At 66.7% G+C, this 26,490-nt stretch overlaps 5 protein-coding genes across 5 annotated transcripts; 3 read left to right on the top strand and 2 right to left on the bottom strand.

Moving 5' to 3' along the window:
- Positions 1 to 1,286: 1,286 nt before the first annotated feature.
- EMIHUDRAFT_356827 (hypothetical protein) lies at positions 1,287 to 2,407 on the top strand (the record flags this gene model as incomplete). Its single annotated transcript, XM_005766150.1, has 1 exon — positions 1,287 to 2,407. The coding sequence occupies exon 1, from the start codon at positions 1,307 to 1,309 to the stop codon at positions 2,402 to 2,404; it is 1,098 nt and encodes a 365-aa protein (XP_005766207.1). The 5' UTR covers positions 1,287 to 1,306.
- Positions 2,408 to 12,914: 10,507 nt separating this feature from the next.
- Positions 12,915 to 15,916, top strand: EMIHUDRAFT_451895 (hypothetical protein; the record flags this gene model as incomplete). The annotated part of the gene is made up of 6 exons (XM_005766151.1): positions 12,915 to 13,658; positions 14,229 to 14,562; positions 14,685 to 14,760; positions 14,831 to 14,935; positions 15,010 to 15,160; positions 15,233 to 15,916. 6 exons carry the CDS (start codon positions 12,915 to 12,917, stop codon positions 15,914 to 15,916), a joined length of 2,094 nt encoding a protein of 697 aa, XP_005766208.1.
- A 1,845-nt stretch (positions 15,917 to 17,761) lies between these two features.
- EMIHUDRAFT_212273 (hypothetical protein) lies at positions 17,762 to 19,743 on the bottom strand (the record flags this gene model as incomplete). The annotated part of the gene is made up of 5 exons (XM_005766152.1): positions 17,762 to 18,146; positions 18,217 to 18,521; positions 18,613 to 18,729; positions 18,834 to 19,505; positions 19,699 to 19,743. 5 exons carry the CDS (start codon positions 19,741 to 19,743, stop codon positions 17,762 to 17,764), a joined length of 1,524 nt encoding a protein of 507 aa, XP_005766209.1.
- A 3,120-nt stretch (positions 19,744 to 22,863) lies between these two features.
- EMIHUDRAFT_356829 (hypothetical protein) lies at positions 22,864 to 23,385 on the top strand (the record flags this gene model as incomplete). Its single annotated transcript, XM_005766153.1, has 1 exon — positions 22,864 to 23,385. One exon carries the CDS (start codon positions 22,864 to 22,866, stop codon positions 23,287 to 23,289), a length of 426 nt encoding a protein of 141 aa, XP_005766210.1. The 3' UTR covers positions 23,290 to 23,385.
- Positions 23,386 to 23,454: 69 nt separating this feature from the next.
- EMIHUDRAFT_212276 (alkB, alkylation repair 7) lies at positions 23,455 to 25,705 on the bottom strand (the record flags this gene model as incomplete). Its single annotated transcript, XM_005766154.1, has 7 exons — positions 23,455 to 23,711; positions 23,743 to 24,037; positions 24,163 to 24,222; positions 24,469 to 24,557; positions 24,703 to 24,768; positions 25,011 to 25,093; positions 25,680 to 25,705. 7 exons carry the CDS (start codon positions 25,703 to 25,705, stop codon positions 23,455 to 23,457), a joined length of 876 nt encoding a protein of 291 aa, XP_005766211.1.
- Between the last annotated feature and the right edge of the window lie 785 nt (positions 25,706 to 26,490).

Genomic DNA, 26,490 nt, shown 5'->3' on the forward strand with positions numbered 1-26,490 from the left:
GGCGCGTCGAAGGCCCCCGCACGGGGGGATCCCGGCCGACGTCATGGTCGTCCGCGGACGCGGCCCTCCGTCTCCGGAGACATTACCGAACTCAAAACTGCTTACCAAAGCCAGATACGAGCTCAGCTCAGTGAGATCTAGCAGCACATACCCTCAGTATCCAGAATAGCAAAGTCTGAAAAAGTCGGTCCGACCGCGCAGAGCGGTCTGGCTATCTGCAGAGCTTCCGTCCGAGCCCTGAGAAATGTCGGAGGCATGTCGGCCCATGTTCGCGATTTTGATGGCGCTGCCCTTATTGCACGTGAAACAGACCGCGCCGGCCACGCACCCTTGTTCCCGGAGGCCAACTCGAACAGGTTTGAGCAATGGCCGCCTTCCATGCTCGACACGTCCGCCCGCCATCAAGTTGTACGATGAAAAATGCAGCAGGAACTTAGTTGCCTCGAAGGCCGCCCTGCTCGAAGGCCGCCCTGCTCTCGGCATTGTGTTGTTGACTGATAGCACTGTCTGATCCAACCAGAAAGAGCCGTCGAAGAGCCGTCGAGAGCTACATGAGACCCAAGTCGTCATGATGTACCAGAAAACGAAACTAGCGCCAAAATTGAGATCTCAGGATTGAATATTAATTTCTCGCGCCTGTTTCGCTGCTTGAGGCTCGCCAAACAGATACTGCGTCTATGGCCGTGTGCAACGTCAAGTCGTTATATAACCGCGACAAGACCATCGCGCCAACCGCGACTCTGTTGCTTTTATGCGGCAGCATTCACCGTGACTCTTGCCGTGAATGGTTAGTGACCGCAATACTACGCCGTGAGCTGAGCTTCACCAGCCGTTTCTCTTCCTTCCCTTGCCTTCTCTTGCCGTCCGTTCTCTGTGCGCATTCCTCTGCATGCATGCGGCATCACAAGCGTCTTCTGCCGGGCGCGCATCTGAACTCGTACCTGGTAGGCCATCGCTTTGCTGAAGGATCAGGCGCCTGAATGGCGACAGTGAGCGTCTCCTACTTATGGATTGCGCTCAAGGTACGAGGACCGCAAGAGCGCGCCGCAGGCGAAGCGATTTTTTTGGCGGCAGGGCTGTTCCAATCTTGTGATCACGCGCGAGCCTGTGAATGGGCCCCGGAGGCCTCAACCCCCAACTAAAGGGTTGACGGGGGGTCTCAACCGTCAACCAGATGGTTGAGGGGGGGCCTCAACCCTCAACCCGTCAACCACCCCTCTGAGCAGACTGGAAGTGGCTGTGCGCCAAGAGACCTCGACAGCCGCAGATCTCCCCGCGAAACCACGCGCACAACCAGCCATCAGCAATGGACCTCGAGACCGTGGTCGCGCTCCTCCGCAACGGCTTCTGCGTCGTCAAGTCCCTCGCGTCGCCCGAGCACTGGTCGATGCAGCCGTACTATGGCGAGATCACCGCGCTCGAGTGCGCCATCGCGCCGCTGCAGGCGGCGGCCGTGGTGTACAACCTCTCATCGGCGCTTCCCTTCCTCGCTTCGGGCGCCGCGTCGTGGCTCGGCGCGCACGCCGCGCCGAGCGAGGCGCAGTGGGAGCAGGCCATCCAGCTGGCGGCCAAGCGCGAGGACTCCGCCTCGGCGCTCGCGGTGCAGGTCGCTTGCGCGAATCTCGCGGCCGAGTCTGCGACGGAGCGCACGACGGCGTGGATGATGGTGTCCAAGGTGGCCATCGGCGCGGCGTTCGTGCTGCTCACGCTCTCGTCGCTCCACCAGCCCTACGACGCCCTGATCAACTGGGCGCTGCTGCTGCTGCAGTTTGCGCTCCTCCACTGCCTCGCGGTGATGGCCGACGGGGTGCGCGCGAGCCGGCAGCGCGCGGGCGACGCGTCGCGGCTCGCGGACTCGCTCGAGAGCAAGGGGGGCGACCCGCTCGACGCGCCCGCCGCGGTGCCCCTCCTCCTCGCCGCCACCCACGCCGCCCTCGGCCGCGGCGCCGCCGAGCTGCCCGCCTCGCCGTGGAGAGGGGCGGTGGCGGCGGCGGACCCGTTCGGCGTGGCGGCGGCGGGCGCGCACCTCAAGGCGCTCACGGCGGTCGAGGCCGAGCTCCGCGCCGCCCTCGCCGTCCTCCCCTCCAAGCGGCGGCCCGTCGCCGCCGAGCTGCGGCGCGCGGCGCGCGCGCAGTACGCGCAGGCGGCGGTGGACGCGGCGGTGCTCGCGCTCAACGCGGTCGCCTTCCTCGGGTACGGCGTCTTCCCGGTCACCTTCTTCTGCGCCGACCCGAGCCTCAAGCAGTGGGTCCCCGCCTGGCCCGGCGCCGACGCGGCGCAGTACTGGGGCAACCTGGCGGGCGACGCCGCGTGGACCGTCGAGCCGGCGCTGCTGATGGCGGCGCCGCTGCTCCTGCCGGCGTCGGGCGCGGCGAGGGCCGCCGCGAAGGAGAAGGATGCCTAGGCCGCGGCCGCACGCGGCAGCGCGCCTTGCGCCTGCCGCCACCGCGCCGTGCGAGATTCACCTGAGATTATTGCCGTGCGTCGCCGGGGCGCGGACGGCGGAGATCCTCGAAGCGGCGGAGGCGGGCAATGCACCGCTTAGGGATTAGAGAAAAGAGAAAGAACGCGATCGGAGAACGGCACAAGCGTCAAACGACCCGGCGCTCTCGTTCCGCGTTGCGCTTGGCCGAGCGTTTACCGTTTTGGCTAGTTCACCATTTCAGTAATTCACACTTCGTTGTGGGGCACAGCCGCTCGCCCCCTGCCGCCCGCGGGCCGGGCCCCGTTACAAAAGATTTTCATTTTGACCAGCCGAGTGGACGGCACCACACAGCAGGTGGCGCGGTGTGATACCGATTACCGTCCACTCGGCGGGATCGCAGCTGGCCTCTCGTGCGCGCGTCCTGGCTTAGGGTACCCTAGGGTTCTGAGGGCCGGATTTTTTTAAGACCTTTTAATGAGGGGGTTTGCTTTGGGGGCTTAAATTGCCATTTAAGAGATTGCAGGCACGGGGGTCCCTCTTTTAAGACCGTTTAAGAAAATTGGCCTCACCGGCACATGCGTCGCTGCGTTCCGCGCCGTTTTCTCCAATACTGCCGTTATTAGGCACAAAAACCCGCCCCTCTGAAGACACATCTGTAAGTCTGGTGTACTGGCAGCCATACTATGCATAGGGGACGCGTGCTAGCTGCTAGGCTAGCTGATTGTAGCCAGCTACCCGGCCTCCGGCGTCTCTACCGGGAGCTCCTCCGGGACCATCGACCCCTCGGGAGCTCTCCCGCACCGTTTAAGCGTTTAAGACCGTTTGAGGAATCGGCGGCCCAGGCAGCCTTAAAGCGGGCCATGGCCCGTTTTAAGCCGTTTAAGCCGCAGGCGCCCCAGGGCCCACCCTTTTAAGCCTAAGGGGGCCCCTAAGCGTCCTGGGGAGGTACAGCCGAAATTTCAACTTTGGGACAGGGGTCCCCCCCCCCCCCCTCCGGGCGCCAAAAGTAAACGCCCGCTTGCGCCCGTGCGCCCGTGCGCCCGTTTTCCGCCGTGGCCCCGCGCGGCCGTACCTACTCGCGTTTTCGGCCCACCGCCTTCGACCGAGCTTACCACCATCACGCACGCACGTTTTATCGTGTGCGCGACGCGCTCGACCACCACCGCGGTGGCGCCAAGAGCGCCTTTTCAACACGCTGCGATGGCGATGTGCAGCACCAGCCGTCCACTGCGGGACGCGGCCACGAAAGGTGTCCAGACCCCAGTTCCGGCGGACGCAGCGAGCGTCGGGACTCCGTCCCAGCAGACGAAGTCTTCCTCGTGGGCTCCACGGCCCGGATCGCGAGCTCGATCGATACCACGCGCTCGCCCGGACGTCCGCCACCTCTGCGACGTCGACGCTCTCGCAGCGCGCCGAGCGGGCAGCAATCTACTCCTCTCTGCGCGCTCGCGCCGGCCGAGAGCTCGCGTACGTCGCCGTGGCACGCCTTGCGACTCCGTGGACCCTGCTCGGCACCACCGACGCTCCGCGCCGCATCGGTTTTCCTCGGCTCCGGGCCGCTGCACTGCTCTCGCGCTCGTGAGGCTTTTGTGCAGCGCGCGGCACGACCCGAGATCCGCTTCGCCACGGCGCACGCCGCCCGCGCGACACGGACAGTGTGAGGCGGCCCCCGGCACGAGCCTTCACAGCGCCATTCTCCGCGCGCACAGGCAACGAGCGTGGACAGAGAGCCGCATGTGCGCCGCGGTGAATGGCTGCGGCCCGGACCGACCGCCCCGGCTGCCGCCTACCCAGTGCGGCGGCGGCCATCGCATCCCGTCGCACGGCCGCCGCGCGGATCGCCACTCGCGTCGCGCGCCCTCTCTCAGACACGTACTCACGCACCGCGCTGCGGCGGCAGCCTTGCGGCGGGGACAAGGCTCGCGCCGCTCCGCATCGAGTCGTGCCGCTCCGCCGTACGTCGAGGGCGAGCCGGCGAGCGCACCGACGAGGCCAGGTCGTTTGAGTACGGGGCATGACCCTCTGCCGTGCCCTGACGGTATGTTTGAGACTGCTGACTGTCATGTCGTGAATGAATTAGCGGTGCTAATACAGTAAAAAAAACGTAGACGCACCGCCGAGTACTCTCGTCACGGTCCCCAACAGTCCTCGCGCCGCTCTCGACACACAAACAAATCTCGCCCTAGGAAATCTCTCGACCACCCATAAAAAGAAAAACAACGTCGGGGTGCGCCAGAGGCAAAGCGGTCGCAAGCTGTCTCGGTGGCGCGGCGAGAAGTCACACACGGCACGCAACCACAACACAGCCGCAGACACAGCCTAGCCGCCACCCCCGGGCACACAAGCGAGGCAACGGCAACGGGCTCGCACACGCTGCACTGGTGAGCGGCGAGAGCCTCGCGACACCCTCTTCCGTCGAAACGTGAAGAGCTCACCATCGCGGCGAGACGACGCACTATAGCGGTGCGGCCCAGCAGCTCCCGGGGCGACGCGTCTGCTCCCCTCTCTCCGCCGAGAGGACCGCCGGGAGCGCATCCAGACGCACAGCGACCGGGCAGCAATCGTCCGCGGCGCCGAGGGAGAAGACGGAGCAGCGGCAGCTTGCCGGTGTCGACACCTGTGCGAGCGGCGAAGGCGCACTCAATTGTCGACACCTCGTCGTCGCGCGCCGGCCTGTGGAGGGATCGAGCCGAGCGAGAACTGAGCGTTGTGGCGAGCGGAGCGGTGAGTGAGGCTGGAGAGAGGGCGCGCGTCGCGGTTTCTGGGTTTGGAGCGGTCAGGGCCAACCAGTTTCACGCACCGTTAGCTCCGAAGCGCATTCGGGTGCCGACGGCAAGGATATATGAAGCCGCCGCCGTCGGAGACGCTCTCGGCGACTCGTTGAGGCGCCGAGGGAGGCCCCGTAGGCAGTCGCGGCGGCTCGAGCGGCTGCAGAGTGCTCACCGGGAGGGGTGCGGAGGGAGCTGCGCCCGCGGCGGCGGATGGGCGGCGCACGTGTGGGCGTGCAGCACAGGAGACGCGCGGCGAGAGCGTGAGCAGCAGCGACTGCGGGCAGAGAGCTGGCAGAACACGAGCGAGACGCGGGATGTTTGGGGCTGTGTCGTGTCGAGTCGACCTACGTGCCCGCTCGGCGAGCCTCGACGCGGCGCAGGAAGCCGTGTCGGCTGGTGCTGCACATCGCCATCGCAGCGTGTTGAAAAGGCGCTCTTGGCGCCACCGCGGTGGTGGTCGAGCGCGTCGCGCACACGATAAAACGTGCGTGCGTGATGGTGGTAAGCTCGGTCGAAGGCGGTGGGCCGAAAACGCGAGTAGGTACGGCCGCGCGGGGCCACGGCGGAAAACGGGCGCACGGGCGCACGGGCGCAAGCGGGCGTTTACTTTTGGCGCCCGGAGGGGGGGGGGGGGGACCCCTGTCCCAAAGTTGAAATTTCGGCTCTACAAAAGTATATCGCCGCCGGAGACGACTCGACGCCGCTGAGATCGGAGATCAAGCTCTGACAGGTCGCACGTCGCTCCTTTGACGCCGACGTGACTCACCCGTGCAGATCACATCAGGACACGGTCTCGACGCGCTCGGTACGACGCCTGCGACCCGTCTCGGGTCAGGTGGCACGACGCTCATCGCGCCTACCAGCGCTGCCGTACAGGTTGCCACGACGAGGTCGAGCACGCTTCTACGCTCGCCGAGCCTTCCTTTCTATCCCATTAGGCAGCCTGGGAACGGTGGCGGTCAGAGGCAAAGCCTACGAGGGGTGGTGGAACCACATGTCACGGCTACTGCCGGCTCGACCCCACGATAGCCTCCGAAGGCTGACCGTTTGCGGCACCATCATCGGACGATGTCGACGAGTTGGGTCGCTCTCGCGGTAGCCAGATGACCTCTCATACTAGTATCATCGGCCATGGCCGCAGGAAGCGCGGGGGAGGGCGCTGGGAGCAACACGGAGCTCCGTTGGAGACGTTTTCAAGATTAGCGTGTCAGAGTGTGAAATGGAAATAGCCTTTTGATCTCTCTGGGTGAGTGGGGGGCCGAGCCGCCTCGGGGTGGCGGCGGGCGGGCGTTTTGAAAAACAGAAAACAGAAGGGGGGCCAAGGCCCACACTACGTAGGGGGGCTAAGACGCACGCACCTGGCTCCTGGGACAAGGCGAGAGAATCGCAGCATGCAGATCAGCGGAGGGGGGGCGACGTCCCGACACGGCAGGTTGGAGCTGGCCCGGGAGAGAGAGAGAGAGAGAGAGAGAGAGAGAGAGAGAGAGAGAGAGGGCACGCCGTCACTGTCAAAGTCGCGCGGCGGCAGCGGTGGGGGGCAGGCCGGCGGCGCCGCGTCCGGGCAGGGGTATGGGTTGTCAGGGTCGTCCTCGGCTGCCAAGCACCCTGAGGAATGGCATTTTGTGCCGGCTGGGCACGACCTCTGCCCATAAAGGTAGCCCCGGTCGCGTTCGCAGATGTGATTTCCGGGCGGGCACGAGTAGCATCCCCCCCCCCCGCAGAGGTTGGGGGTAGCCGCACGCCTGAAGATAATCTCCCTCTCTGCATGTCGTTATTCCGTGGCAGTCCCAAAGTTCTCGCGGCGGTAGCGGCGGCCGCGCCGGCGGTGGCGGCAGCGGTGGCGGGCAGGCCGGCGGCGGGTCTGCCGGACACAGGTACGGGTTGTCCGGGTCCTCGCCGTCAACGCACCCCGTCGAGACGCATTTTTGGCCGGCCGGGCACGTCCGGGAGTAGTAGCCCTTGCCTAAGCAGACGTGATGTCCGCTTGGGCACTCGACGCAGCCAGTGCCGTCACACAATTTGGGGAACCGGCACTGAGGGGAGTAGTCACCAGAGGAGCACGTCATCATTCCGTTGCAGTCCCACACGTCATAAGGGGGAGCCAGCGGTGGTAGCGGCGAGGGCGGGGAGGAGGGCGGCGGCGGCGCCGACGGCGGCGGTCGGGAGGGCGGCGGCGGTCGGGAGGGCGGCGGCAGCGGTGTCGGGCAGGCCGGCGGCGGGTCTGCGTCCGCTTCCGGACACAGGTACGGGTTGTCCGGGTCCTCGCCGTCAACGCACCCCTTCCGGTCGCATTTCTTGCCGGCCGGGCACGTCCGGGAGTAGTAGTCCACGCTTACAGGGCAGACGTGATCTCCGCTTGGGCACATGACGCAGCCTGCGAGGTCACACACACGGGGGAAGGGGCAAACTCCACGGCCATACCATCCTGGACCAAAAGAGCACGTCATCTCTCCGTTGCAGTCCCACACGTCATAAGTGGGAGCCAGCGGCGGTGGCGGCGAGGGCGGGGGAGGCGGCAGCTGGATTGGCTGGGGCGACTCTGCTGCGGCCCGGATGCACGCCTCATTCAGCGCTCGCGCCCGCCGCCGGTGCGGGTGGTTGTGGCAGCAGTCCAGGTCGGGACTGGCGGCGCAGATCGTACAGATCAGGTCGTGCACGCTGGATGGCACCGCGCGCTGATAATCTCTCGCCTTGCCGAGGGGCAGACTAGTCGGATGGCCGCTGAACTGGATGTCGGCCTCGCAGGTGCTGGGGCACGTCTCTTTCACGAGTGCGACCTGCTCTGCAAAGCGCTGATTGTCGTGGGAGTGTTCGCAAAGACCAAAGCCGTGCGCCTGCTCACAGGTTGGCACAAATCCCGCCGGCTCCAAGCAAGTAGCGGGTCGGCTCGGCGGTGGAGGTGGACTCGCGATGTGTCCCTCCACAACCCCGGTGGCTGAGGCAGACGAGCTGCTGCCACCACCCCCTTCCCCGCTTGCGGCGGCCGCTGCAGCAGCGGCCGAGGAGGCCCCACTGGCGGATGCAGCACTAGAGGATGACGCGGCAGTGGAGGAAGTCGCACCGCACACCAGCGTCAGAAGGATGCACGGCTGCAGCACTGCGCGCCGGCCCGCCGCGTTGCTGTGGATCAGCCGCATGCCAGAGACATTCGCGCCGGCGGCGGCTTTTCGCACTTGCGGGCCTGAAGTTGAAAATGGGCGGATCTCCGATTACGTGCGGTCCCGTTTCGTCGCCGCGTTATTGGATCTCGCCACGCTCCTCCGGTCGATCTCGATTTCGCAAAAAATTAGAAGAGCAGTTTAAGTCTAGCACTTGAGCACTTGAGCATTTGATAGGGTCGATTCCGCATGGTACGGGACCCCTCGATCGTCTCGCCCTAAGTAAGTCTAGCAGCTACTAGGCGAGGGAGGGAGGCGGAGAGGCGAGCAGCAGAGGAGGCGCAGCTTGCTTGCTTGCGGAGCAGCGGGCGGGTGATGTGTGTCGTGTGTCTCGCGCCTTGCGGGGGGGGGGGAGCGGAAAGGAGGAACCTCTTCCCAAGAGCACCACTCTTGGAGCGCCGCCACTACCAACCACCCAGAGCGCTGCAAGCAGCGCCGGGCAATGACGGCTTACCGCCCACCCAGCCCCCCCTCGGCACACCCCGGCAGCCAATGTGTGACGGCTCGAACCCGCTAAGCCATCCCGCAAGCGGGATGGCCCGCCACTCGAACCCGCAAGCGGGCGTGTACGAACCGCGAGCGGCTCGCACTCGTGACACGCAGGCGTCCGACAGACGGCGCCGGGGCTAGGCGACCGAAGAGGAACTACGGCAAGAACCGCACACCACCCGCTGACGAGCGCTCGCGGAACAGGTCCGCGGCGCGTCAGGGGCGTGCGCGAGACAGGGCTCGGAGCCCTTAGTTTTCTGTGAGCAGGGATTCCCTCCCGGCGGGGGGTGTGTGTGGCGGAGAGCCGGCATGGGAATCGGCGCCGCAAGCGGTGCCCGGCAGGGGCGGGTGCCCCCACCCCGAGGGGTGGGGTCGGGTCGGGGTCCAACGTGACCCGGCCCATCGCCTCGGCATGATGGTGGCGGCGGAGCGCAAGGCCGCTCAGGGGCAGAGAATAGGGTTTGTGGAGCGTCCAGAGATGTCCAGAAGGTCCAGAAGGTGTCCAGAAGATGTCCAGAAGGTGTCCAGAAGATGTCCAGAAGGTGTCCAGAAGGTTGGAAAAGAATGTGGGAACGTCTAGAGAGTCCTCTGCAGGTGTGCAGAAGGCCTCAGGTGTTGTAGAAGGTCTCTCTCAGTCAGGTAAAGCGCCGTAGGTCACACGTGTCTCAAAGAGTCGCCTCCACCGAGTGAGCAACCCGGTCAGTCAGTCATGGCTCATGGGCAATGAAAAGGAGACATTGTGGTTTGCTGATGAAGGCCTGCGGGCCTTCTGGACATTCTGGACATTTGCTAAAGCTTGCTAAAGCGCCGCCGCATCTGCTGCTCCCCCCAGGTTTATTCTTTTTCCGGTGAAATGCTCGAACACCCGGGGGCGACCTCATTCAGCCCCGTGTTTCTGTCAGTCGAGGCATAAGGCGCTCCATAATGTCTATTGCGGTACAGTGGGCTGTGTAGCCGCACACACGCGCCAAAGCATGTCTTTTCCTGGTCTTCATTCTAGCACGCTGCGCGGATCTCCCCCTAGCGTGTGTACGACGATGTGCATGTAGAGTGTTGTCGAGCCAGGTAAAATACTTTTTTGATCCACTCGTGCGCCGTGCTCCTCGCTGCCTTGCAGACCACGGTAGAGCATCACCGACGGTAGAGATTTTTCTAGGATTTTCCGTGCGTCGCTTGGCCTTGGGCGTGGAGATCGCGATTGTGTTGTGTTGGAGATCGTCGATCGAGATCAGCGGAGCCACGAAGAAGAGCGCAGCTCGTTTGGAATTCTTTTTGCGCCGTCCACGCCAGTCCACGCCCTTGTCGCACGCCGCCACCACAGGGATTTGAAGGGCGACGAGAAAAATTCTTTTCCACGTGGTGTACCTGTGTTAGCGCACCACCGCGCTCCCCCTTCCCCTCCCTCGCCGCCTGCCAAATCACCGCGGCCGTCTGTGCCTGCTTCCGAGTATGACTCCGAGTTCGACTTTTCCGACGCTGAGGCGCAGGACAGGACGGCAGGGGTCGTACACGACGCAGTTCAGCAGGCTGTGATGCAATACGGCTATGACGACGAGCTCTTCCAGGCGTGGAGGGACGGCGAGATACGGCGAAAGGACTTGCCGGAGGAGGTGGTGGCTATGGCTTTGGACCTTTGCGAGAGGTGGCGAGCGGAGCAAGAGCGGTGTAGGCGCGTCCACGCGGCGCAGCGGCTCTCCCGCGACCCCGGCCCCTCTCATAGCCGCAGCCGTAGCCGCAGCCCCAACTCTTGCCGCTCTTCCGTGTCGGGTTGTGACGAGGGGTGAGGGGACACTCAGGGTGGGGACACATGTCCCTAAATCCCATCTCGTCTCAGAGTTTGCCCGTTTTATTTATTTACCTGTGTTAGTGCCAGTGCGCGCCAGTCCCGTGCCTAGTGTAAATAAATAAATAGAGCAGACAACCCCTGGTGGGATAAGGGCAGCAACCCGACGTGCCTAAAGAAAGAAAGAAAGAAAACACACAACCCAAGGGAGGGATGGGGGCCTAATATCGTGATGCATTCGATTGTAAAATTCTTTTCCACAGTTGATGGGCCCTCATTTCGTGCATCCGAGTGCCCCGGTGCCCGTGGAGAGGCGCAGCGTGCAGAGGTGGCAACCGGGCAGTCCGTAACCACCGCAGTAGAGCCTTAAACGCATCACGGTGGCAGAGCGGCCCGTGCAGCTAGCTGGGCAGTCCGCGACCACAGCAGAACCTCAATGCGCAAGTTCGCCAGGCGCATCCTCCACCGCTTCCGACGGAGCCGGACTCCAGACTCGCCGGCTCCGTCGCAGCTCCGGGTCCTCGCCTCTGACTTGTGCAGCTCTGCTGCTGCTGCGGTGCGAGCGGCTGCTGCGAGCGAGGCGCGAGCCGTCGCGATCACGCTCAAGTATGCGCTGCCAGCGAGTGTCAGCCGCCCTCTGCTTGCCGCGGCCCGCTCCTTTCTTGGCCAACCCGCCGCTGCTCCAGAGCCGTCCTCCGTGGAGCCGGAGCAGGAGCTGAGGGACCTGCTGGTCGGCGTTGGAATCATGGTGCTCCTCGTGCTCTCTGCGAGAGCGGGCGCTGGGTGGCGGAGACGCAGCCGCGCGATGGCCACCGGCCTCGCTCGCTCGCTCTCCTGTCCCGCGCTGCTCGAGCTCCACTCGCCTCGGGGCATCGCCGCGTGCGCTCAGATGATGGCGGCGTTCGACGAGCGGAGTCCGGGGCGGGCTCAGCTCCGCCGGATGCGCAGCCGCGAGTCTGCGCCGAGCCTCCCTGTCGTGGAGGAGGAGGAGGCGGTGGAGCCGGCAGAGGACGGGCCCGCGGTCCGCATCGGCCGGCACGCCACGCGCCGCCGCCGGCGCAGCCGATCCGCCTCTCCTCCCTCCCGGCCGGCTCCTCCCTCCCGCAAACGAGGCGATGCGTCCTCCGTGGCCGAGGGAGAGCTGCAGGCGGCGGGTGGGTCGCCAGAGGCGGAGGAGCAGCGTTCGTATCCGTCGCCGTCGCCGTCGCCGTCATCGCTGCCGTCGTCGCCGCCGCCGCCGCCGCTGGCCGCACCGCTGCCACCTGCCCTCGCCTCCACCACACTCCAGCTGCTGTCGACGCCTCCCCTCCCTCCCGCAGCCGCGCCCGAGGCCGCGCCGCCCGAGCCGGCGGAGCCCGCCGTCTCCGTCTCCTCTGTCGTCGGCCGGCTGCCTGCGATGCTCCTGCCAGACAGCGAGGCGCGGTACGAGCACGTCGCGAGCGGGCTGCAGAACCTCGGCGCCGAGGCCGGCCAGGCGGCCAGGGAGTCTGACGCGGCGGCGAGGGCGAAGGCGGCGGCGAGGACGGCAGGCCCGCGGCAGAGCCCTCCCCACGTCGTCGTGCTCGGAGATGAGCGGGTCGGCAAGAGCACGGTGGTCGGCCGGCTGCGGCTCGCCGCCCGGACCCGCGAGGTGCCGCTTCGCGTGCACGAGGGCCTCCCCGCCTGCCTCCCCGCCTGCGCGGCGCCGCCCGACCTCTCCGCCGTGAGCACGGCGGTAATCGTGTGGACAGCCGAGGCGGGATGCCTCTGCGGCCCGCTCGACGGGTACGTCGACCGGTACTTGCGGTTGCTGCAGGCGGCGGCCCCCGGCAAGCCGCCGCGCCAGACGATCGTCCTCTGCAATCGCACGGACGAGTGCCCGTGCCCACTGCCCGAGATCGCCTGCTTGATGCAGAAGAGGCCGCAGGCGATCTTCTTGGCGGGGTCGGCGCTGAGAGGGACGAACATGGCGCCGCTCTGGCGCTTTGTGGAGACGTGCGCCGCGCCGAGACTGCAGGGAGCGTGATCTATGTGGGAGGTACGGCATCGTTGATGGTCTCCGTGGTCTTAGGTCTAGAGAGGAAGAGAGAGCCACTCTCACAAGCGTCGTACGTGTGTGTAGACGTAGAAACGGTGTCTCCTTGCGCTGGGAGTCTGATATCGCATCGTCAGCGGCTCGCCGCCCTTCATGCACCGCTCAGCATCGCGGAGGCGGCTAGCACTGTCGCGCTTGAATGCCGGCATTCAAGCGATCTCTGTTAGCGAAACGAGGATAAAGAAAGAAAGAAAACACACAACCCAAGGGAGGGATGGGCGTCGTGCCGGATGGCAGCAAAAATTCTTTTCGCATATGCTTTGCTGTCTTCGCAAACGCGCGCTCTCTCTCCGCCACCCTCTCTGATCACTACTCTGCAAGCCCTGCCGCCCTCTCTGATCACTGCACTCTGCAAGCCCTGCCGATGCAAACCAGACCTCGTGTCGGCCTGGTCGGCCGACCGAGCGTTCGGAGCACGGCCGTCGCTGACTACCTCGGCTCGCCGTGGGTGCACCTCCGCCCCGCCGCCGCAGTCGACACGGAGGCGGTGCTTCGTCAGATTGAGCTGGCAGAGAGCGACCTCAAGTTTGGCAGGCCGGGCGCAGAGGAGGCGCTGCGCTCTCGCTCGTACGAGGCGGTGCTACGCAGCATGCCAGAGGACCTCGCACTGCACTACAAGGTCTGGGAGCTGCTGCTCGCGATGAACAGGAGGGACGAGGCCATGGCATCGAGTGGGCGCGCGTGCCGCCGCTCCACCTGCAGCCCGACCAAGGCGGCCTACCACGCCTGCCTCGTCAGCAGCGCAGAGCTGCACCGCTGCCACGGGCCGGACGGCAGCTGCTCAGCCCACCGGCAACGTTGGCCACAGCGCAAGGCGACCACCAACGGGTCGGCGGCCGTTCTCGCCACCGCAGAGGAGGCCGCCGCCACACACATCGCCGAGTTCGAACAGCCCGAGCCGCCGGCCGAGTTGCCCGAAGGCTCCTCCTTCTGCGGCTTCAACCCGACGATGGTCGTGGTGCCGTCGGGCGGCGGTGCCTCCGCCGGCCGGAGCGGCGGCGGCGCACCCGCGGCGCTCGTGTCTGCTCTGGGCGGGGTGTCCGGCTCTCTGCTCGTCTTCTTCCGGTACTCGGACGTGCGCAGCGCGTGGAGCTTCCACGTGCCCGCAAAGTGGCAGCAGTACGAGGCGGCAGAGTGGGAGCTCGCAAAGACGGGCGAGCGGAGGCGGGGCGGCGGCGGCGGCGGCGGCGGCGGCGGCGGCGGCGGGCTGGGCGGGCTGGGCGGGCTCGGCGGGCTCGGCGGGCTCGGCGGGCACGCGGCGGAGCTCGAGGCGGAGCTCGAGCACGCGGCGGGCAGGGCGGGCGGCGTGCCCGCAGGCCGGAGGTGGGACATGCTGGCAGAGGCCGAGGCGGCGCGGCAGGCGGGCGAGGAGGGCGATGGCGGGGGCGGGGGCGGCAGTGGCGAGGATGGCCTTCGGAGCGAGCTACAGGCGGCGGAGGAGGCGGAGGCGGAGGCGGCGGGGATGGCGACGGCGAAGGACGACGACGACGACGACGAGCTGCTCGTGTACTCTGTCGAGTCTGCGGAGGGAGGCGGCGGCGAGCGGCGGCACTCGCGGGCGAGGTGTGGCGCGGCGGGGCTGGCTCACGGTGTGGGGGCGATGGCTGTAGGCGAGTGGCTCGTCCCCGCCGACTCGGACGCGGAGCTGCCGCCGACGAGCCGCCGATCGCTCAGAGGCGCAGTGGGCAGCGCGGGAGGGCGGAGCCTCGTCGGCTTCCTGCGCATGCAGCTCGCCCCCGACGCGAGCGTCGGCGTCGAGGCTGCGCAATGGCTGCGGCTGGAGCCGCCGGAGAGCTTGTGCGGCAGCTGCGCCGCGAGGCCCGAGCCGGATTCGGCGCTCTGCCGCGCGCAGGTCTCGCTCGGTCCTCGGCTCTGGTGGAGCGGGATGCTGCTGCTCTTCCTCTGCGGGACAGGCTCTGCCACACGCTGCAGCAGGGATGTGTCCGTGACATGCCCCCGACACCGTCCGTGGCACGCCCCGCAGGCCAGCTCTACCGCGGGCAGAAGCGGAGGCGCAAGTTCCGCCCTCCGGTCGTGCGGGGCCTCCTGCTGCTCCTCGGGCGGCTGCCGCTGCCGCTGCCCGCTGCCATCACAGCCAGGCCTCGACCGCAGCCTCTTGTCTCGCGGTAGGCTGGTGCTGCTGTTGATCGAGCGGTGCGATGTGCCGCAGCGTTCTTGCTCCGAGTGGCCTTTCCTCTACGCCGGTTTTGAAGACTCGCGCGCACTCGCGCACGGGTGTGGGCTTCGTTTGCGAGACACTCCAGAGACGTTTCCCGCGCCTCCTCCACGCGTCCACGACACGTCCGCAGGTCGGACGTCTACCTCTTCTCCAACCACGAGGACTGCCACGGCGGGCGGCGCGTCGTCGTCTCGCGGCTGAGGCAGACGGAGGGCGGCCAGCTCGAGCAGGCTGCGGCCTGGCAGCTCAGCCTCGAGGACGGCATGCCGCTGCGGCCGACGGTGCGGGGACGTTTCAGAGAACCTCTCGAGACTCAACACGCTCTCCTCACCCGTCCAGCGCCTTCGTCGCAGGAGAAGAATTGGTCGCCCTTTGTGCACGCCGGCGAACTGCACTTGTCGTACTCGCTCGAGCCTCACGTGGTGCTGCGCTGCGGCTGGAGCGGAGGCGGGTGCGCCGTGGCGCACAACACGTCGAGTCCGTTCCTGCAAACCTACCGTGCGCTCGGGCAGGAGCTGCGAGGCGGCCCGCCGCAGAGATTGGCCAAGACGTGCCAACACTGCCGTGAGCATGAGCGTGGCATGATTGCTGCAGGCGGATCGCCGTATGCAGAGCTGCGCGACGGCCGGCGCCTCGCGGCGGCGCACGTCAAGGACGACGCGCACGAGCCCGCGCTCTACGGGACGGTCTTCTACCTTCTGGAGGCGGAGCCACCCTTTCGCATCGTCTCGCTCAGCCCCAAGCTCTGCATCTCAGACCGCGAGGTTGAGATTGCAATCTCGGCTCGTTGCGCGCTTCAGTACGTGACAGGCCTCGTTGTCAACGAGGCGACGAACGCAGCGCTCGTGAGCTTCGGCGAACTCGATGTTCGCATGAAGGGCGCGTTCCTACCGCTCGACCGCCTCCTCGCGCTCGCCGAGACGCATCGCCTCGAGAGCGACGAGCATGGCGACGAGACGACGAGCTCCGAGTGCGCGGCGGAGGGAGTCGGGCTGGGCGGCGGTGGCAGTGACCATGGTTTGTATTCACGCGCGTAAAAATAAAGCCGACCGCGTACGTCTTTATGTGCAATGGCGGTGGGGGGCAGACGGTCCAGTCTCCCAGACGGTGTGCGAAGCATGGTTTGTATGGTTTCACGCGCGTAATATTACTTTTCACCCTTGGTCGCATTCATCGAGGGTGGAAGGCCCGAATCGGCCTTCCCTAGCTTGGTCTGCGGCGTGTTGGTGTCCTCGCCCGCCCCTGGGCCTGCAGGCCGCGGCGGTGCCGCTCTGCCGGGCGCCCATGCAGGCATCCCAGCCTTCTTTTCCAACTCTTCGAGGCGCTTGAGGACAGCGATGCCAGCCGGGCCGCGGCGGTCGAGTTGGAGCCTCCTCGCAGCCTCCTTGGCGGCAGAGGCCTCCTTTATGCGCTGGGCAGCGGCAGCCCGCTTTTTTATCTCAGCGCGCACAAGCTCCGCAGCTCTTGCGGTGCGCTGCGTCACTTCATCAGCGGAGAGTCTCCTCGAGGCTAACTGGTTTGGGAAGCGCCCATTATCGAGCTGCTCCAGCCGCTTTAGCACCAGCTCGTGCTGCGCCTCTGCACCTGCTGCGGATGCGCTCGCAGTCCGTGGGGCGAGGAAGCGGAGGCCGCTGTACGTCGTCTCGGTGACGCTGACGAGAAGGACTAGGAGAATCACCACCCCGACAACCGCCGCCGCCGCCGATTTGGGCTTGATGCGCCACTTGGCCATTGGCGCGCACCAGCTCCGGCACGCGACCGCTCCCAGTTTGCGAGTAGCCCGCCGAGGAAACTTGAGAGTTCACGCCCGGACTTCACGGGTTTTCAGTGTATGTAGCTCTTAGGTTTTCAGTGTACTTTTAGCTTACTGGGAGAAAAGAGAGAGGGGGTTGTGTTCTCTAGGCCCCTTCTCTCTCTCTCAGTGTATGTGGCTCTTAAACATACTTTTTAGTCTCGGAGTGGAGACGTATTTTTAGGTCTGTGAACAGCGCCATAGGAGGTATTTTCTTCTCAATAACAAGGCTGTGAAGAACATCTTCAACCTTCTGCTGTGAATTATCACACGACTTGGGTTTGAAACGGTCGACACACACACATGGCCAAGAAGAAGGGGAAGGAAGATGGGAAGAAGGACGGCAAAAAAGACGCAAAGGCAAAGGCTGTCGAGCCAAAGCCTCAGCCACAGCCGCTGAAGGAGGCGCGGGGGACGACAACGCAGCACAACGAGTTCATCACTGACCTTGACGGCGAGGTAGCGCCTGGCCTGAGGGGGGCGCTGGAGCATGCACGCGGCGGGCTCGCTGATGCGGCCTTCGGAACCGACATCATGACTGAGGGCATGCACACCTTTCGAGTCGACGTTGTCAAATCGGGGTCGGTGACCGGAGCCGCGTATGGTATTGTGGTTGGAGTGGCTGATGCGACAGAGGGCATTAGGCTGACCGATTCCTATGGCGGGCCGGCTTGGGGACTCCACCTCTCGAGCGCACGCTTCACGTCGACGCTCGATAGTTACGAGCGAGGCTACCTCGGCGAGCCAGCCCTTTCCGCCGAGAGGGACGGGACCAGGGGCGTCGCAGCTGGCAGCAGCATAGAGGTGACGGTGGACATGGAGCAGCGAACAGTCTCCTATGCCGTGAATGGTGGGCTGCCGTCACGCGCTCCCGTGCGCTTGCCGCCGGCTGTTAGGCCATGGGTGCTACTCGGATGGGAAGGAGACCAAATCACGGTGCACCCAGCGACGTAGCTTTGAGTAGGACGGCAATAGGAGGCTGAGTCGGCTGCTGAGAGTGAGTTGGGTCTTCTCAGCACTCACTGTCAGGGTCATCGCGCACCGGCCTCTCGCAATTAACAGTCAGTAAACACATAGACTACTCATCAGGTCACACCCACAACACGACGTTCTTTGGGACGCCCCCGTACGAGCTGTTAAAGAAGCCGAGGATGTCCTCCCTCGAGTAGCGCAGCGACCAGTGCACGCAGATGAAGGTGGTCTCGGGGAAGGCGCAGATGAATGGGTGAAGCTGCGCGTAGTGCGTGTGGCCCTTTTGCCGGACCGACTGGTCGAGCTCGGGCGACGGCTTGCCGAAGAAGGTCACCTCGTGGATGATGGCGGGGTACTTTGGCAGGATGTCGGCGTGGCGGGCGCGCAGCAGCTCGATGGTGGTGTCACCGCTGTAGAAGAGAAGCCCCTCGTGCCTCGCCTCGGTGATGGGCACGTCCTTCGCGAGCAGCGCGCCCAGCTCGTGCTTCGGCAACGCCGCGTACCTGCCCACGGATCGAGGCGTGGCGAAAGGGGCCCCGGGGCTCCCAGGGCTCCAGGGGCGGTGCGCCGCACTCTTGCTTGAGCCGCCGCTTGACGCGGTAGACGCCGTACGCGACCGCAGGGATGCCTCGCTTGTGCGGCGCGTCGAAGACCTGCACGCCGAGCGGCGTCGGAGAGCCGGCGTACGCCTCCTTGGGCAGCAGCACCTGCTCTCGGGCGGCGTGCTCTCGGGCGGCGTACCCTCGGGGCAGTCTCCGGCGCGGCAAGGGCCGCCCCCGCGCCTCGTCGCCGTCGCCGACGGACTCGAGCCGAAAGTCGCCGAGCGCCGCCACCGTCTCCTCATCCGTCTGCGCCGCGTCGCCGAAGTTGAGCTGCGCCTCAGCGAGCAGGAAGCGGCGCACGAGGCCTAGAAGGTTCCTAGAAGGTTCCTAGAAGGTCCTGCGCCTCGGCGAGCAGGAAGCGGCGCACGAGGCCGGTGATGGCGCGCGGCGCGAGGACGAGCGCCGCGCGCCGCGCCATGGCGGGCAGTGCGGCGGTGTGGTCGCGGTGGCCGTGCGTGAGCAAGACGCAGCGCGGTTGCAGCGACTTGACGTGGATGCCTGGGGTTGAGGGCGGGTGGGTGGGGTTGGGGGGTTTGGGCCGAGAGGAGCGGGTTTCAAGTCGGCGGGAGGCGTGCCCGCGTCGAGCACGAGCCCGAGCTCCGGCAAAAAGTAGGCCGAGGCGTCTGCGGATCGGCCGAGGCCGACGACGGACAGCTCGCGCCCGATCTCGACGCGGCGCAGGGTGTGGTCGTCGCCCGGGATGCCGATGTGCCACTCCGCCGCTCTCTCGGCCTCGGAGACCGCAGTGCCCTCCGTCGGCGGCAGCAGCTGCAAGCTCCCCGCGAGCGCGCGGAGCGGCTGAGGAAAGGTGTCGGACGAGGCGTGCTGCGCCCGCTGCACCGCCTCGAAGAGGCCGGCCAGCTCAGTGAGAGAGACGCGTCCATCACCATCCAGGTCGGCAAGCTGCAGCAGCTTTGAGGCGACCCGCGCGATGGTCCCGCGCTCGTCGTCCTCGAGGATACGCTGCGCGTGGGCTCTCGCAACCTCCGAGGCGCCGCTGGCCGCAAGCTCCGACACGATCGAGCGCGCGAGGCTCGTGAAGAGCGCCTGCGCTTCCTCGCGCGAGAGCGTGCCGGAAGCGCAGACGTCGTAAGCGGCGAGCACGCGCTGCACCGTCACACGCTTCCGCTCAGCACCGCCCGCGAGCGAGTGCGCCGTCGCCTCGTCGCCCGCCAGCAGCGCGAGCGTCACACCCGCCAGCTGCGACACCGCCGCCGCCACCGCCTCATCGTGAACCGTTGCCGCCGCTGGAGCCGGAGCCTGAGAAAGAGCTGCCGCAGCTCTCGGAGGAGAGTGTGGCGCGTGCCGGTTCGCGAGTCTTGGCGGCCGAAGCGCACACGAACAGCCGATCAGTATGAGCGACCAGCGCATCGGGGGGACTCGCCTGGCAAAAAGAATTCACCCGTGGTTCTTTCCGGGGTTTTATCTTTCTTTTCTCTCCCTGTGTGTGTACAGCACCACTCCACTCAGCGTGTGGTGTACGGGGCTTTTCTCTCATTTCGTCACACGACACTCGACAGGTGTGAATGCACATCGACTCGCCCCTGCGCCCAGTTCAATTGTGGGGAACGGCTTCAGTATTTCGTTTACGTGAGGGCATAAACGTAAACAGCGCGCGACCCTCAGCAGTTTACACCAACGCTGACAGGTGACAGCGCGGCCTCACAGGCCAAAACGCAAACACGGCTCGAGCTGTGCCTGCCCCACGGCCCGTGAGCGACACATCTGTGAGTCCGGTGGTCGCGCCGGCCGCCTCACCTCAGTCGACGTCGTCCACAAAGGAAGTGGCGACGTCCGGCACTGGCGCTGCTTTGGCCGGGATAGGCCCGCCCGCGGCTGCCGGCGCGGCCTTCACAGCTCTCGTAGCTGGCGCGGCCTTCACAGCTCTCGTAGCTGGCGCGGCCTTCACAGCTCTCGTAGCTGGCGCAGCCGCAACTGTCTTCGCGGCAGCCGGCGGAGCCTTCGCACTCGCGGCTGTTGGCGGAGCCATCGCTGTCGCGCCGAGAGAGCGCGGATCGCCGGGCTGGTGCTGCGCGACGGCGAAATTCATAGCTGCCAGCGCGGCGGCGGTAGAAGTGGCGCGGAACTGCTTGCTCAGCTCGGAGGCTCCAGCCTGGCCGGGCAGCGGCAGCATCGGCTTCTGCGGCTGCGCCGGCGGCAAGGCCTGCGGTATCGCCGCCGCCGCCGCCTTTGCCCACGCCAAATCATTCGGCGCTGCCGCAGCGACGGCCACCCTCGCCGCCCCCTGAGGGTAGCCACCCTGAGGTTGGCCACCCTGCGCGGCCTGAGGTTGGCCACCCTGAGGCTGGGCGGCCTGAGGCTGGGCGGCCTGAGGCTGGGCGGCCTGAGGCTGGGCGGCCTGAGGCTGGGCGGCCTGAGGCTGGGCGGCCGCCACGGAGGCGACCTGCACCTTCGGCGGCGGCGGCCTCTTCTCGCCGTGGCGCCAGCGGCAAGACTTGCCCTTGTGGCACTTTCCCTCGAGCCACGCCTTGCACACCTCCTCCTTCTGCGGCTTTGGAGCCGCCGCCGCCGCCGCCGCGGGCGCCGTCAGGTCGACGGCGGCGCGCACCGGCTTGCGCTGCAGCACCCTCAGCCGCGCCTCGGCCTCGTTCATGGCGCGGTGCAGCGACGCGTCCGGCAAGTCGCGCGACAGCTACGGGAGAGCGCGGCGGGGACGCGTCATGGACATGTCACGGGCCGCGTCCGACCGGCGGGGCGCGCCACAACCTGGCGGGCCGAGTCGAGCAGCGCGCGCAGCTCGGGCGCCTTTGAGACGGAGCGGAAGCGCTCGAGCATCGGCCGGAGCTCCGCCTCGCGCCTCGCCTCGAGCCGCTCCTCCACCTCGTGCACGCCTGCGGCAGAAGGCGAGGTGCGGCCGAGGTGCAGCCGAGGATGCGGCCGAAGGTGCGGCGCACCGCAGTGCGAGCTCAGCTGCAGCGCGCCACCCACCGCCTCGAACCACTGCCCGCAGCGAGAGCAGCACGCGCCCCACGCCACCGCGCCACCACTCCTCGCTGCGATCTCGTCCGCCCGCCGCCGCTTCCGACGCAGCTCGAGCGGCGCCGCCGCCATCGCCTCCAGAGTCCACAGCAGCCGCTGCCGCAGCTGCTGCTCCTCCGCCTCTGCCTCTGCCGGGGCGGCTTCTCGGGTGTCCGGAGCGGCGGGGACGTGATCGGCCGCCTCGCCGCCGAGCCTCGGTCGCCGCCGCCCCGCCACCTCCTCGTCCATCTGTTCACACACACCATGCTGTGAAGAGGCGCTGCTCACGGCTCGGGCCGCCGCCGCAGCCGCCGCAGCCTCCACGTAGCTGACAGCCTTGCGCTTGCGCTGCGGCTTGTTGACCGCGACGCAGCCAGCCTCGCTCAGCCAGCCGGACGGCGTCGGCGCCCGCTCCCCCTCCGCGGCGGCCTCGCCCCCCCTCTCCCGCTCCTTGTCGCTCCCCTCCCCGAGCCCCTCCCCCCCTCCGCCCGCCTGCGCCGGCGCATCCTCACCCTCGGGGCGGAGGACCGAGTCCGAGCCCAGCCACGCGAGGACGGCGTCGGCGGAGCGGAGCTCGACGGCGCCCGACGCGCTGCCCGCCACCGCGCTCGCGCGCACCACGCAGAAGGACCTCTCCTCCCCCACACCGCCCCAGCTGCTCGGATCGCCGTCGGCCGCAGCATCCGGCCGCGAACGCCGCGGACGCACCAGCTGGAAGGCGACGCTCGGCAGCCCGCTCAGCAGCTCCGACACAATCCCGTGCAGCGAAGTCGGCTGCGCCAGCCGCCGTGCCGCCGCGCCGTCGCCGCGGCCGCGAGAGCCCACGCCGCCGCTGCCGCGCGCGGCCGGCGGCCGGCCGCGGCCGCGCCCTCCCCGCCCCCCCCTCCCGCGCGCGCGCAAGCCGCCGCCGCTGGTGGGCCGGCCGAGGCTAGGGACCTGCGCCGGGTTGGTGTCTGTGAGAGACGCGTTCCGGATGGAGAAGGCCTCGTCGCCGACCCACATCTCGCACGCCGACGCGTAGAGCGACTTTTTCCGCGCCGGCATCTGCTTCTCCTTGAGCCACATGGAGAAGTACACGGGGGAGAGGGCGAGCCGGCCGCAGATGAAGGTCTGGTTCACGCCGCGCTCCTCCATCGCCTCGAGCACCAGCCGGATGATCTCTGTCTGGCTGCGGGTGGGCTCGGGCAGTTCGGTGACTTGGTCCTCCGAGAGCCGCGCAGGCTCGCTTACCTGCTCCGCGTCGATCTCGACAGCGTGGGAGGCACCGGCCTCGCCTGCGGGAGCGCTCGAGACGCTGTCCGGAGGGCCTGCGCCACCGCCGACCGGCGTTGTTTGTGCCTCCATTTCTCCCACCGGCCAGCCCCGTTTCTTTTTCTCTTTCCTGTTGCAGGGAACTGAAGGGGGAGAGGGGAGGCCCAGCGAGGGGCTGCGGCTGGATCCTAGTGCGCGGATGGATGGACTAAAGACGCACTAAACAATACACCTAAGATCACTAAACCTCGCGATGCAAAGTCGCAGTGAACTCGCGCTAAATTTGCGCAGAATTCGCGCTATATTTGCGCTAAAGTTGTGGTGATACAGTAGGAATCCTAGATAAACACTTCACACCGCACGAAATTTAGACCCAGCCTTCGGTGACATGCCTTCGCTCCTGCTGGCGATCATGACCTCGGCCCTCTCGCCGCGGCTCGGCGCTGCGCTGTATCCCAGCGCCGCCCGACCGCAGCCTGCTGCGCGGGCTGGTCGGCTGTGTGCCGCTGAGGCCGCCGCCCCAGTCCGAGTTGAGGTCTGTATGAACAAGTACTGCAAGAAGCGCGGCTCGGCAGCTACGCTCGAGCTTCTACAGCAGCTTGCGGACGGGCGCGACGATGTGCTCGTGGAGGTGGCGGATATGAGCCACACGGAGCACGGGTGCTTCGACGAATGCACAATGGGGCCGAATGTGCGCATCGGCGGCGACGGGCCGCGGACCGACTCGGCGCCCTTTGGAGCCGGAAAGGTCGTCAACGGCATCAAGGGCGAGGACGCTGCGCAAGGACTGCTCGATACGGCGCTGAAAGAATAACGTAAAGCACACGCGAAACACGCCAGACGCTTGGAGTCCGTCTCGAGCGGACTCTCTGTATATGTTACTGTATCCTCTCTAGAGGGCAAGGATGTTATTGGCTCTCGCCGTCTCCGTTCTTGCACAGAGAGCCCTCAGTGGTAATTTTGGGTTGTACATATCTGGTTAAACCTCGCGCGGCACCTCGTTCGGCGGCCGATCACGCAGTATTACAGAGATGCGGCGCGACTTTGGAGGTAGGCTCTGCCCCTCAAAGCTCGGCTGCAGCGGCAGCGAGTGCGCCCAGCGGTACCGCGCCTCGCCGCGCAGCACGTAGAGCGAGCGGCGGGGCAGGAGCAGCTCGAAGGCGGCGGCCGGGTCGGCCTCGTGCTGGAGCAGCATCACCGCGTGCGAGAGCAGCGACAGGCCGACGATGCTCTCGCCTACGACACAGCGGACGCAGCCTGGCGACACTTGCGAGACGCCGGGCGGTGGTCAGTCGCGGCCCGCCCGAGTACTCGACGTGGTCGACGTGCCGCGAAATCTCGCCGTGCGCCTCTAGGTCGAGGACGTGCACTGGAAGCAACTCTGCGCCCGACGGCAGCGCGGCGAGCGACGCCACTCGATCAAAGAGGCTGCGCGAGGCGGACGACCACGAGCGCAGCGGCCGCTGGAGCTCGCGGTAGTGTCGGATGACGCCGTCGAAGTGGCCCGCCTCGTATCGTCGCGCCCGGAGGTACCTGTCTGCCTCGGCTGCGAGCGCATCCTCCTCTGCGGGCGTGATCACGTCGGCGTGCAGCTCCACCGGCGGCCGCGCGGCGCCGCCGCGTACCTGCCCGACCGATGGACGCAGCAGGTCGAGTTCGGCGGGAGGTTCGAGACGTGCAACAGTACATCGTCGCCGCAGAGCACCGGCACGCCGCATGGCCGAGCATAGCATAAAAGCACGGCAGCCTGCGCGAGGTACTGCGCGCGCCTCTCGATTCTGTCTGGTGAAGTCAATTCCGGACAGCCTGAGAGACTGGGCCACCTCGCGCGCGTCGTGAGCGGAGCCGAGCAGACACCTTCCACTCCGAGACCTCGAAAGAGCGGCCCAATGGGACTCGCAGAGGGTAACCTGGGCTGGGCAGGGCCTCTACTCGCCAGGTGCGGTCGTCAACCAAAAATGGTAGCAAAGGAAAAAAGAAACTGGGAGATCACCCAGCGCAACGCGTGGCCGAGGATGGGTGGCGTGGCGCCGCGAGCGCCGCCAGTCGAGTAGTAGTAGGGTAGGCAGTAGAGGTAGTCGTCTCAGTAGTGTCCTGTCAGAGCGTCCCGTGTCGGTCAGGCAACGTCTGTCGGATGGTAGGAGAGAGTGCGTCGTGTGTCGTAGGAGTTAGTCCTGTCTGAGGAGGGGGGGGAGAGACGGAGAGGAGAGTCATTGAGCCTTGGCACCAGCCAGGCAGTTGTTTGGCCTTGGCATCAGCCGGGCATGTTGTTGATTTGGCCTTGGCATCAGCCCTGGCAGGCGGGCACGCGGGACATGCACAGGCGCCAAGGGGCGCAGCGCCGACAATCACGGCGGTGATTGCGGCGCAGGTGGGGGGACGGGAAGTCCGTCGGCGTTGCCGGGGGCCCAAGGAAGCGCGAGGGAAAAATTCCGCCGCTGAGGGCGCTCGAGCGGCAATAGCCGGGTGGAGGAGGGAGCGTGCCGGACGGGGCGTCGTCGCGCCGTCCGATGGTCTGCTGCCCCGCGCAGCAACCGTCGGGCGACGACCCGGGGGCCAAAAACCCGGCGACGACGGCGCTCTGGATGGGGCGTGACCTCCTGCCTCCAACCTCCTTCCTTTTTGAGCAGGTGTGACGCCGCGCGAGCGACGCTCCGAGATCGCCCGAGATAGGCTGATAGCGCGGCGCGGCGGTGGGTGAGGTGGGGCGGGGTGGAGAGGCGTGGCGTGGAGCTCCGAGATCGCCCGAGATCGCGCGAGATCGCCCGAGATCGCGCGGCGCGGCCCGAGGCGAGGTGGATGGGTTGGGAGCGAGGGGGCGGAAGTGATCAGTGCGGTAGATCGGTCAGTCGGGGCGCATGAGCCGGACTTGTGGGCCGGACCACCCAAGTCCTTTATCTGCGTTGTTGAGCCAGGACTCAACATACTCGTTCTGTTGCCGTCCCAAACTGTCACTCCCCTCTCTCCCGGCCGGGGTGGGGCGCGCGCGGGGGCGGCGGGTGTGCGGCGAGTGTGCGGGATGTCTGTGGGCCCGAGAGCGATATGCCATGTCCGCCTTGCGTTGTTTCATAACATCGAAGGCTAAGCTCAAAAAGAGAAGCAGCGTCGGACAATCTCGATGCCCTGTGCCTCGGGTTCGTGCGTGCGTCGCCCATCTCTCTATTACCATTCTGCCGCACGAAGAGCCACAGCCCAGCCGCTCACTGGCGAGCGTAGACGAGCGAGAGCATAGGCTGGCCAGCGAGCTAATGGAGTCGCAGGCGACGACGGTAGAGCGACAGGCTACCGGCGGCCCGACGGCGGAGCCACAGCTTGCCGGCGGCCCGAGCACGGAGGAGCTGGCAGCCTTGCCACGCATGGCCGAGCTGATGGATTCACTCGCAGCCGTAGCCGTGGATGCGCCCGACGCCTTTGCCCACTACAAGTTGCTCGTTGAGGCGCTCAGCGTTCCGAAACGACACCCACGTCCGCGAAATGCGGGCAGTGCGGTGACGCCGACAAAGAAATGCGGCCAGTGCGGCGCCATCAATCCGACGGCGCGCAAAATCTGCTCTGCGTGCGGATCTTACATTATTCGGAAGGCAAGACCGCCACGCTTGCGACAGCGCAGCGACTCGCAACAGCAGGCACGCAGCGACCCTTGCGTTGCAAGAGCAGCGAAGGTGTGCCCCGCCTGCAGCGGGCAAAACGCCGTGCTGGCCCTTGCGTGCTCCTCATGCCGGGTCAAGTTCTCGGTCAGCCAGACGGCAGCGCTTGCCAGCAGGAGCGAGGACAAACCAACACCAGTGTATGCGGAGCTGGAGCCGCAGCCGCAGGTGGCCACGGGTGGGTCTGCGTGCGGGCCCGCCGTCTCTCGCAGTGCCCTTTTGCAGCTGCCCACCGGCTTGCAGGCCGTAGTGGTTCGTGATGCGCTCGCCGACCTCGGGCGGACCGTCGAGGCGTCAGCGGCAGCGACAGAGTGGCTGAGACGTGGCGGGATGGAGCAGCAGATCGCGCAGGAGCTGGCCTCCGACCC

This window comes from Emiliania huxleyi (assembly GCF_000372725.1).
Source record: "Emiliania huxleyi CCMP1516 unplaced genomic scaffold EMIHUscaffold_52, whole genome shotgun sequence".
Classification (NCBI taxonomy): domain Eukaryota; phylum Haptophyta; order Isochrysidales; family Noelaerhabdaceae; genus Emiliania; species Emiliania huxleyi.